A 12,458-nucleotide genomic window follows, 5' to 3' on the forward strand; every position below is an offset into this window, starting at 1 on the left:
ATTCAAGAGGGATTTCTTGATGGATGACAGTGGTGGAATGAGGGATCAAGGATACTGAGGCTGCCAGTTTGACAGTGCGTTTAAGTGATACACCATGAAGTCTAACTAGATGAGGAGGGCTGAGAAGAAGTGTTTGAGGGATGTGTTTGGAATTAGACTGGCCTTTATCAAGTTCGAAGATCACATATAATGGGAGTATGAGATATATAACTTGAGGGTTAGGAGGTTGTGGTAAGTGGTTAACACAGTATTAGAATTTTAGGCTTCAGAGGTGAAGTTTCTCAGTGTTAATGTCCAGGTTATAGCCATGGTAGTAACTAATATAGAACAGTATGAGTGAAGATAGTTGGAGCTGAAGAGGAAAAGAACTTTGAAGATTAGTCATTGGATGAGTCATTGACATCATCTGTAATAACAACTAGAAAAAATACTGTGTTAAATAGAGCAGTAAACTACTAGCTATGTATTTGTGATTGAGAGGATTCTGGCAGTAGATGGTAAGTGCCAGCAGTGAGGATAAGTGAAGAATTATATAGCCATGTGACATCAGTCTCAAAAGAGCAGACATTTTTTGCACATTAGTGGAAAACCAGTGATTGGATAGTAGCAATGGAGGTAAATGAATTCTGATTCAATTCATATATTGGGTATGGGAGAATAAAGAACATTGAGGGAAGGGTATCAGGAAAACCTTTTAGGAAAGAGGTTAAACTTAAAGCAACAAGGTGAGAAGGAGTGTTCTGTAAGGAAGTTGAGAATATTGGAGATTAATTTTTTTTGTTATTTTTGTTTAAAGTGACATTTGGACGATTCTAGAAGGAAATGGAAAGACTTGGGATTATTATTATTATTTTTTTAATTGAGACAGGGTCTTGCTCTGTCACCCAGGCTGGAGTGCAGTGGTATGATCACAGTTCACTGCAGCCTTGACCTCCTTCTGGGCCCAAACGATCCTCTCACTTCAGCCTCCTGAGTAACTGCTATCACAGATGTGCACCACCACACCCAGCTAGTTTTTATATTCTTTGTAGAGACAGCCATGTTGCCCAGGCTGGTTTCGAACTCCTGAGCTCAAGCAATCTGCTTGCCGCAGCCTCCCAAAGTGCTGGGATTACAGGTGTGAGTCATCATACCTTGCCCAGTCTTTGTTATTGAGATGGAGGTTTGGCTGAGAAATTATTCTTCTATCTTTTAATTAAAAGGTTCTCATGATTAGGGGAACAGTTAGCTAATTTTTTGATACCTCTGGTTGAAAAATTACAATTGCACACATGACTAGGATGCAAAAACTTTGCTCACAAATGTTACTCTAGCCTGTAAGTCTTTGTTCTTCAGTGTTTGAAATAGCTAGCAAAGATTCTCTAAAAAACAAAATCCTCGGCTTTGTTCCTGCAGGAATGATCAGTCTAAGTAAATATATTGTACATTGATGTTGCGTTTAGTTTTTCTAAATAGTTGCGTTTTTAAATGGTGATAGTACACTGAATCATGATTTCAGGAACATCAGGATCAGATTCTCCAGGACAGGCTGTGGAAGCTGAAGAAATAGTAAAACAACTTGATATGGAACAGGTGGATGAGATCACTACCAGTACTACTACATCAACTAATGGAGCAGCTTACTCAAATCAAGCAGTTCAAGTGAGACCATCAATAAACAATGGTTTAGAAGAAGCAGAAGAAACAGTTAATCGTGATATCCCACCCCTTACAGGTGAAGAAAATTTCTTTTCTTATACATCTTCATGAGTAGTTGATAAAAAATATAGTATTTCAAATTTTTTCTTAAATGAGCAGATTATATGCATAGATTTTTCTTCCTGGAAGTTCAGAAAAAATTAAAATTGGAAACAAAACTTTGTCCCAAAAATCCAAAGTCATTTTGGAATTGAAAATTTTTTAAAGATTTTGACTAGGTATTAGTCATTTTACAGTTTAATTATTACCACTAATCTTACTGCTTGGAGAAATTTAATACAACTAACAAAATATATGCTCATGGCCGGGCGCGGTGGCTCAAGCCTGTAATCCCAGCACTTTGGGAGGCCGAGACGGGCGGATCATGAGGTCATGAGATCGAGACCATCCTGGCTAACCCGGTGAAACCCTGTCTCTACTAAAAAAATACAAAAAACTAGCCGGGCAAGGTGGCGGGTGCCTGTAGTCCCAGCTACTCGGGAGGCTGAGGCAGGAGAATGGCATAAACCTGGGAGGCGGAGCTTGCAGTGAGCTGAGATCCGGCCACTGCACTCCAGTCTGGGCGACAGAGCCAGACTCCGTCTCAAAAAAAAAAAAAAAAGTATATATATGTGTGTGTGTGTATATGTATATGTGCTCATGTTTATGAACATCGTTATTATTATTGCACAAGTCTTAGACCCTTATGTCTGAGGTCACTACCTAGGGGCAGTCTCATACCTTCAGATTTGTTTGATTACGTCGATGACATCCCCCCAGAAAGTGCTTCTGTTCCTAGATCTCCCCATATACCTAACTTTGCAGCCTGACTTGGAACCTTATAAAGGCCAAACATAATTATTGGGTTTCGGAGCCAGTTGTCCCTGAAATGTGGAAACACATGGATCAGGAATTTATTACCTCTGAGTACTGTGGTGGATAGACAAGGTACAAGATGGAATTGTGTTCCACCATTCTTAAAAGCAGAAATAAAACTGAAGAAGGCTATCTTCTTATTAGGGCATGGAGATTTTATCTTAAATTTGTTTTGTTTGTTTGTTTGTTGTTGTTTATTGTAGTACCAGGTATTTGAGAGAGCCCAGTAAATATATATTAGTTAAGAAACATAGTTTGGGGCCAGGCATGATGACTCAGGCCTGTAACCCAGCACTTCAGGAGGCCAAGGTAGGAGGATTGCTTGAGGTCAAGAGTTTGAGACCAGCCTGGGCAGAAGAGCCAGATGCTGTCTGGGGTGGAGTCTCACTCTGTTGCCCAGGCTGGACAGTGCAGTGGCATGATCTCGGCTCACTGTAACCTCGGCCTCCTGGTTGAAGCAATTTGCCTGTCTCAGCCTCCTGAGTAGCTGGGAATACAGGCATGTGCCACCACGCCCAGCTAATTTTTTTTTTTAACTTTTAGTAGAGACGGGGTTTCATCATGTTGACCAGGGGGTCTCGAACTCCTGACTTCAAATGATCTGCCCACCTCGGCCTTCCAAAGTACTGGGGTTACAAGTGTGAGCCACTGTGCCTGGCAAAAAAAAAAAAAAAATTTTTTTTAATTAGCTGGGGATGGTGGCGTGTGCCTGTAGTCTTAGTGACTCTGGAGGCTGAAGTGGAAGGATTGCTTGAGCCCAGGAGTTCCAGACTGCTGTGAGCTATGATTGAGCCACTGCAATCCAGCCTAGGCAGCAGAGCAAGATCCAGTCTTGAGAAAGAAAAAAGAAAAAAAGAAGCATAGTTTGGTTTAAGGAAATAGAATATACAGATGGTTCCTGAGTTACAGTGGTTCAGCTTCCAATTCTTTTACTTTACAATGGGTTTATCAGGGTGTTAAATGCATTTTGACCTATGATGTTTGTGACTTATGATGGGATTATTGGGATGTAGCCCCAACATAAGTCTAGGAGCATCTGTACTTCTCTCAGCTATGAAAAGGAAACTTTTAAAAAAGTAATTGACACAGCAGAAAACATTTAAAGAAAATATGATACAATTATGAAATTTCTATATAATGCAATCCAGTAATACCAACATGAAGAGACAAGCAGCAAAATAGGAAAGGTTTATTTTAAAGTCATCAAATAAAAGATTTATATGTATAATGTTAAATTTAGAATTTAAAAATAATACAGAATCTAACAAGCAAATCAATACAATTACATTCATTCTTTTGTGGGTACTATTTGCAATTTAACCCACCTTTAACCCATCATTTTATGCTTATTACTTTACCCAGTGGTATAAGACTAATGAAGTAAAGTATAGACTAAAGTTCAGGGCTTTGGCTTCCTGTTTGATGTTTGTTCTGTATTTTCATGCTGCTGTATAAGCCTTTGTATTTCTTTTTTCTGACAACTATGAGGATGGAGAAAGGATTTCTGTAACCTTAGTGGTTTCTAGAAGGGAAAATTAAGATATACTGTAGTTGTCACAGTCATTCATTTATTCCCCCAACATTTATGAGCGCCTATTTTTTTGTGATGGGAACTGTTGATGAATTGACTCCTGAGGAGTTTGTGATCTAATTGAAAAGCCAAATATAGAGAAACATCACTATACAGTATGGTGAATGCTGCTACAAAGAAGTGAGCTAAATGACATGGTATGTCACATTGCAGTTACTCTGATTGGGATGATCATGAGAATATAGATAGAGGCATTTAGTATGAGTGACAAAGTATTCGTTTCCTTAACTTTAAGAACATAGCCAAAGAGAACAAGAAGGTAGGAAGCTGGCAGCTGTGTTACTTTGGACAACTTATTTAAGCTCTTGAGATAGTTTCAAAAACAGTTTTCTTAGCTTTAACATGGTTTTTGTAATACAAAGTTTTGCAGGCTAAATGAGATAAAGTATGCAAAATGCTTAGCATATAAACACCTAACAAATATCCTTGGCTGGGTGTCATGGCTCATGCCTATAATCACAGCACTTTGGGAGGCCGAGGTGGGCAGATCACTTGAGCACAGGAGTTCGAGACTAGCGTGGGCAATATGGCAAAACCCTGTCTCTACAAAAACAAACAAACAAAAAATTAGCTGGGCTTCATGGCTCGCACACCTATAGTCCCAGCTACTTGAAGGACTGAGGTGGGAGGATTGCTTGAGCCTGTGAGGTCAAGGCTGCAGTGAGCTGTGTTCATGCCACTGCACTCCAGCCTAGGCAACAAAGTGAGACCTGTCTCAAAAAATAATAGTAAAACAAATAAAAATACTCTTTCATTCATCTGAGATTAATAGGAACTTGAAACAGTAAAGTTGTTGGAAGATATATTTTCTTGTGCTAATGAATTATTGGAAGCATAATGTCAGAGATGAACAAAAATTCTGCTTTACATCTGATGTCATCCATTGAACATATACACCACGTTGACTCTGTCTCAAAAGATGTTAACACATGATAATTGCACAAAAGATTAATTTTTGTCTTGAAAGACTTACCATTTCATTTCTATAGAAAGATTATAGAAATTTGTATTGGGTTCCACTTTAAATTTTTATATCTGAGACATTACCTATTTGGCTTATAAGTTACCTTTGTCTTCTTATATTTAAGTTATAGTTATTGTCTTGGAAAATTCCCAGCATGATTTTTTTTTTTTTTTTTTTTTGAGACAGAGTCTTACCCTGTCGCCCAGGCTGGAGTGTAGTGGAGCAGTCTTGGCTGACTCCAAGCTCCGCCTCCCGGGGTCACGCCATTCTCTTGCCTCAGCCTCCCGAGTAGCTGGGATTACAGGCGCCCGACACCACACCTGGCTAATTTTTTGTGTTTTTAGTAGAGACAGGATTTCACTGTGTTAGCCAGGATGGTCTCAACCTCCCGACCTCGTGATCTGCCCACCTTGGCCTCCCAAAGTGCTGGGATTACAGGCGTGAGCCACCGCGCCCAACCAGAAAATTCCCAGCATAATTTCTAAAGCTCTGTCAAAAGATAAGCTCTTAGCTCAAACTGGGAATGAACAATGGCATGCAATATAGAATTACTTCTTGATCATTTTAAGTTGTTTATAAATTAGAAGTAAAATAATAAGTCTCCTAAGGAGTGATTTTGATCAGGTATGGTGGCTCACCAGCACTTTAGGAGGCCGAGGAAGGAGGATCTCTTGAGCCCAGGAGTTCAAGACCAGCCTGGGCAGCATAATGAGACACTTTCTTGTCTCCACAAAAAATTTTTAAAATTATCCAGGTGTGGTGGTACACCTGTAGTCCCACCTATATGGGAGGCTGAGGCAGGAGGATCGCTGGATCCCACGTCAAGGCCACAGTGTTTGCTCCACTGCACTCCAGCCTGGGCAATAGAGCAGGACGCTGTCTCAAAAAAAGGATTAAAAGAACGATTTCTCGCTGGCGGAGCCCAGATCGTGCCACTAGACTCCACCTCAAAACAAAAAACGAGAAAATAACAAAATGTCTGTATAAAGTAGCATTTCTTAATTAAATAATTTTTTTTTTTTTTTTTTTTTTTTGAGATAGAGTTTTGCTCTTGTTCCCCAGGCTACAGTGCAATGACACAATCTCAGCTCACTGCAACCTCCGCCTCCCAGGTGCAAGCGATTCTCCTGCATCAGCCTCCTGAATAGCTGGGATTACAGGCATGCGCCACCACACTCGGCTAATTTTGTATTTTTATAGAGATGGAGTTTCTCCATGTTTGTCAAGCTGATCTCGAACTCCTGACCTCAGGTGATGCACCTGCCTTGGCCTCCCAAAGTGCTGGGATTACAGGCACCCGCCACCACACCTGGCCACATTCCTTAATTTTTTAAGATCATAGTCTTGGCTGGGTGCAGTGGCTCACGCATCTAATCCCAGCACTTTGGGAGGCCGAGGCGGGCAGATCATGAGGTGGGTGGATTATGAGGTCAGGAGATCCAGACCGTCTTGGCTAACATGGTGAAACCCCGTCTCTACTAAAAATACAAAAAATTAGCTGGGTGTGGTGGCATGTGCCTGTGGTCCCAGCTACTCGGGAGGTGGGGCTTGCAGTGAGCAGAGATCAGGCCACTGCACTCCAGCCTAGGAGGCAGAGCGAGACTCCGTCTCAAGGAAAAAAAAAAAAAGATCATAGTCTTGAGATTCCTGGGAACATACAATTTTTTTAAATAAGTCTTCAGAGGGTTCATGAACTTTTTAAAGACTGTTCACAGGCCGGATGCGGTGGCTCACGCCTATAATTCCAACACTTTGGGAGATCGAGTTGCACGGATCACCTGAGGTTGGGTGTTTGAGACCAGCCTGACCAACATGGAGAAACCCTGTCTCTACTAAAATCAGCCAGGCGTGGTGGCACGCGTCTGTAATCCCAGCTGTTCACGAGGCTGAGGCAGGAGAATCGCTTGAACCCGTGGGGTGGAGGTTGCAGTGAGTTGAGGTTGTGCCATTGCACTCTAGCCTGGGCGACAGATCGAAACTCCATCTCAAAAATAAAAGCTACATTTGGGTCTGTTCTCAGCGTACATTTACTGACTGTGTGTATGTACAAGGCATTTTATTCACTATTACCCCTATAAGAGCACCATGAAATTTTTTGGTGATTACATGTAAACACCATGGATTTTTTGGTGTACATTTTTGTAGTAATAAGTAGTAGATTTTTTCTTAGCTGATAAACATCTTAATTCTAGCCATGATCTGGTTTTCCTTTTTTTCTATAGTGGTCATTTTCCCCTTTAGATCTAAAGTTAGATCTATATGTTAATAAGTTGACTTTTAGGTGTTGTGTACAAATTATTTCTGTCTTTAAATACACAAGGCTTTAGGAAGATCTTACATAGAAGCAGTAAAAATGTATATTTCATGAAGCATTAAGTAAAAGCAACATTTTGTCTTTCACTGTGTTAAATAGCACCAGTAACTCCAGATAGTGGTTACTCATCAGCCCATGCGGAGGCCACCTATGAAGAAGACTGGGAAGTATTTGACCCGTGAGTTGCTTTTTTCTCTTTCTTTCCTTTTTGGAGCATGGTGAAAGTAGGTTATGTATGTGGATTGGTGGCTAAATAGTATATTGCCAAGATATGTGACCTGTAGGTATTGAAACTTTTACTGGGGCTGGGTGCAGTGGCTCATCCCAGCACTTTGAGAGGCCTAGGCAGGCAGATTGTTTGAGCCCTGGAGTTCAAGACCAGCCTGGGCAACATGGCAAAACCTCGTCTGTATAAAAAAATACAAAAACTGGCGGTAGGCATACACCTGTAGTCCCAGCTATTAGGGAGGGTGAGGTGGGAGGATCACTTGAGCCCAGGAGACAGAGGTTACAGTGACCTGTGATAGAGTGAGATTGTCTCAAAAACAAACAAAAACAGCTGTTACTGATTTACAGATAAACTAATTTGTATATTTTCACTTTTATTAACATCTTTTCTAAGTTGCGTTTTCTGGGTTAACTGCTTTATAGATTTTTAAATGGGCTGAACTTAGTAATGTTTTATATTTATAAATAGTAAAATGTTGAAATTTTCTTAAAATCTGATTTATAGCTATTATTTCATCAAACATGTCCCGCCACTGACAGAAGAACAACTAAATAGGAAACCTGCTCTTCCATTGAAAACAAGAAGCACACCGGAATTCTCCCTAGTTTTAGACTTGGTAAGTATATTATCTGTAGAAGTAGAGAGAATAAAGGGGTGAAATTATTTTTTAGAATCATACCTATGTTAGCTTTCCCCTTCTTTTGTCGGGATCATGTTTTCCTGAAGGACCAAATATAATTTGGGTCAACTGAATTAACCATATGCAAGACCATAAGCCTTTTCGTATTCTTATTTTTGCATATATGTTATACCAATGCACTTTTTATTAATAGTCTCAAAAGCACACTTTCTTATTTTTTTTTTTGAGATGGAGTCTCGCTCTGTCGCCCAGGCTGGAGTGCCGTGATGTGATCTCGGCTCACTGCAAGCTCCGCCTCCCGGGTTCACGCCATTCTCCTGCCTCAGCCTCCCGAGTAGCTGGGACTACAGGTGCCTGCCACCACTCCTGGCTAATTTTTTGTTATTTTTAGTAGAGACAGGGTTTCACTGTGTTAGCCAGGATGGTCTCAACCTCCTGACCTCATGATCCACCCGCCTCGGCCTCCTAAAATGTTGGGATTACAGGTGTGAGCCACCATGCGTGGCCCCAATATGATGTCTTGATGTGATTTGAAAATTTGTGCCGGGCGCGGTGGCTCAAGCCTGTAATCCCAGCACTTTGGGAGGCCGAGGCAGGTGGATCACGAGGTCAGGAGATCGAGACTATCCTGGCTAACATGGTGAAACCCCGTCTCTACTAAAAATACAAAAAACTAGCCGGGCGTGGTGGCGGGCGCCTGTAGTCTCAGCTACTTGGGAGGCTGAGGCGGGAGAATGGCGTGAACCCAGGAGGCGGAGCTTGCAGTGAGCCGAGATCACGCCACTGCACTCCAGCCTGGGAGACACAGTGAGACTCCGTCTCAAAAAAAAAAAAAGAAAATTTGTATTTTAGGGGCTGGGCGCAGTAGCTCATGCCTGTAATCCTAGAACTTTGGGAGTCCGATCTTTGGGCAGAAAGCCAGGAGTTTGAGACCAGCCTGACCAACATGGTGAAACCCATTCTTTACTAAGAATTCAAAAATTAGCTGGGTGTGGTAATATACGCTTGTAATCCGAGCTACTCACGAGGCTGAGGCACAAGAATCACTAGAACCCAGGAGGCGGAGGTTGCAGTGAGCTGAGATCATGTCACTACATTCCAGCCTGGGCAACAGAGCAAGATTCTGTCTCGGGGAAAAAAAGAAAAAAAGATATTTTAGGGTACCAGAAAAGCTTTGAAAACGATTATCTCCTATCGTTTGCTAATGAAATTTAATATATAGTCACATTTCCCCTCTGCATCTGATTTCTTATTAATTTTGCATTTTAAAAATCTGTTTACTTTTTTTTTTTTCTTTTTGAGACGGAGTCTTGCTCTGTAGCCCAGGCTGGAGTGCAGTGGCACAATCTCAGCTCACTGCAACCTCCACCTCCCGGGTTCACGCCATTCTCCTGCCTCAGTCTCCCGAGTAGCTGTGACTACAGGCGCCCGCCACCACACCCAGCTAATTTTTTGTATTTTTAGTAGAGACGGGGTTTCACCGTGTCAGCCAGGATGCACTCAACCTCCTGACCTCGTGATCCACCCTCCTCGGCCTCCCAAAGTGTTGGGATTACAGGCGTGAGCCACCGCACCTGGCCATCTGTTTACTTTTTTTAAGGCTGGTAAAATGAAGTAGTGGGATTGGGGAAAGAACTAATTTCTTGATATTAGTAAAAAATGTATCTCATATCATATTGGAAAATATTTTATTATTAAGCATTTGTTACTGGTACCCTATAATTGGAGATGTGGTTTAGTTCTCATAGAAGATTTATTTTAGCCAGGCACAGTGGCTCATGCCTGTAATTCCAGCACTTTGGGAGGCTCTATTCAGCCCAGGAATTTGAGACCAGCCTAGACAACATAGTGAGACCCACGTCTCTACAAGAAATGAATGAACCTGATGGTGAAAGCCTGTAGTCCCAGCTACTCAGGAGACTGAGACAGGAGGATCCCTTGAGGCCGGGAGTTTGAGGCAGCAGTGAGCTACAATTGTGCCACTGCATTGCAGCCTGGGCAACAAAGTGAGATCTCATTTCAATTTTAAAAGGAAAGAAAGAAAATTTATCTAGGTCAGGCACAGTGGCTCACGCTTGTAATCCCAGCACTTTGGGAGGCCAAGTCGGGCAGATACTTGAGTCCAGGAGTTTGAGACCAGCCTGGCCAATATAGTGAAACCCCATCTCCACTAAAAATACAAAAATTAGCCGGGCGTGGTGGTATGTGCCTCTAATCTAACCTACTTGGGAGGCTGAGGCGGGAGAATAGCTTAATCCGGGGAGGTGGAGGTTGCAGTGAGCCCAGATCGTCTGGTGTTTAGTGAAATTGTATGAAACACAATTTATGAGATACTAAAACATCTACTTAAAGTAAGATGCTTTATAAAAAGTTGGAGGATGAGGAGTTACATGAACAGAATATATATTTTTAATAATTAGATTCTACACTTACATTTGCTAATTGTAAACAAGTAACATGCATGTGGGTTTAACTGAAAGTTGGTTTGGCAACTACAGAACTCAGAGCCTTGCTTCTCAAACTTAAGCATGTGTCAAAATCATCTGAAGGGCTTCTAAAAACAGACATTGTTGCCAGGCACCGTGGCTCACTCCTGTAATCCCAGCACTTTGGGAGGCCGAGGAATGTTCCTGAGGTCAGGAGTTTGAGACCAGCCTGACCAACGTGGTGAAACCCTGTCTCTACTACAAATACAAGAGTTAGCCAGGCATGATTCCTGGCACCTGTAATTCCTGCTACTCAGGAGGCTGAGGCAGGAGAATCGTTTGAACCCAGTAGGAGGACGTTACAGTGAGCTGAGATAGCTCCCCTGCACTCTAGTCTGGGCAACAGAGGGAGACTCTGTCTCAAAAAGAAAAACAAAACAAAACAGAGATTGCTGAGACCCGTCCCGTCCCCTGAGTTTCTGATCATCAGAAGTGAGGTTAACATTTGCGTTTCTAACTAGTTCTCAGATGATGTTTATTCTGCTTGCTGGCCCAGGAGCTACACCTGAGAACTAGTGACTTTACAAACTCTTATCCCAAATTGCTATGCCTATATAGTAATATATTATAAATGTAAAATTCCACATATGAGTGGGCGCTTTAGGTTTTTGGTGATTAAGAATACGTAAAATTATCCTTTGAAGTTTCTTTTACTATCTTGTTTCATTCAATATGTGTTTTTTATTTTAAGGATGAAACACTAGTGCACTGTAGTCTAAATGAGCTAGAAGATGCAGCACTTACTTTTCCAGTCCTTTTCCAAGATGTCATTTATCAGGTAATTAAAATTTTTTTGATGATTTTTGGCCTGATAACATTCTGATAAAAAAAACTTTTGTATTTTTTTGTGTATGTGACATTAAATGTGTTTTCCTGTAGCTGTATAATGGATTTCATCAACATTTTAATGATTTATTAACAAAATTAGCATCATGCTAGATATTACATAAAACAACATTAATTTGTTACTCAAAAAATGCTAACTTTCTTACCTTGAGATCTCAGCTAGTTTTGTAATGTGTTTGCCAGCAGGTGGAGGCAGGAGCACTGACATCATAGATCCTCAAGAGGAACTTGCCAGGTTAACTCCTGGTGTTTTTGTTTTTGTTTTCCAAAAATCCAATTAATACAAAGAAAACTCATTCCTTGTTGATCATTTTATTTCCTGTAGTAGTAATGTGGTCTGTGAAAATTACACTTTAGTACATCTCTTTTATAATTAATCTCAGAATTCCAGGACACTCTTCTAGTTATTGTTTTACTTAAGGCCTTTCAGTTTAAGCATTTCTGTCTCATCTGTGCTGATGGACAGGTAACAGTGCAAAATACAAATATCATTAACATTTCACTGTGGATTATGTGTGCTGGCCATAGTTTTTACTTTAAGGTTTTCCCATTATTATAAGATTGAGTTAATAATATAAGTGAATACACTTTGAAAATTGCAAAGTGCCTTTTTGTTTTGGAGGTTGTTATTTAACTAGCATTATTGGCATTATATAATAGTTGTTGAAAGATTGGGGATTGAAGTTTGTTGTCTGTCAAGAGGGAGCCAGCCTAAAGATTAACTTAGTAGAGTCACAGAGCATTTGCCATGTGGATGATGAAAAGGTGTTTAGTTGTTTATGTGCTCTTAAAGGCAGTTAGAATGTGGTTATAGTTTTCTTGGCAGATAATAGTT

The 12,458-nt window shown here is 40.9% G+C and overlaps 1 protein-coding gene across 16 annotated transcripts in view; it reads left to right on the plus strand.

Annotated features, from left to right (window-relative positions):
- CTDSPL2 (CTD small phosphatase like 2) overlaps positions 1-12,458 on the plus strand; it is a 110,569-nt gene that overhangs the window by 70,039 nt on the left and 28,072 nt on the right. For all 16 annotated transcript variants that reach the window (XR_012414922.1, XR_012414918.1, XR_012414921.1 and 13 more), the window contains 4 exons: positions 1,499-1,714; positions 7,522-7,600; positions 8,156-8,267; positions 11,469-11,555. Coding sequence is in view for 4 of the 16 variants with exons in the window: in XM_005559393.4 (XP_005559450.1) it covers positions 1,499-1,714; positions 7,522-7,600; positions 8,156-8,267; positions 11,469-11,555 (494 nt within the window). In the remaining 12 variants the exon portion in view is untranslated. The remainder of the gene's footprint in view (positions 1-1,498; positions 1,715-7,521; positions 7,601-8,155; positions 8,268-11,468; positions 11,556-12,458) is intronic.

The sequence above is a fragment of the Macaca fascicularis genome, chromosome 7 (genome assembly GCF_037993035.2).
Source record: "Macaca fascicularis isolate 582-1 chromosome 7, T2T-MFA8v1.1".
Taxonomy (NCBI): domain Eukaryota; kingdom Metazoa; phylum Chordata; class Mammalia; order Primates; family Cercopithecidae; genus Macaca; species Macaca fascicularis.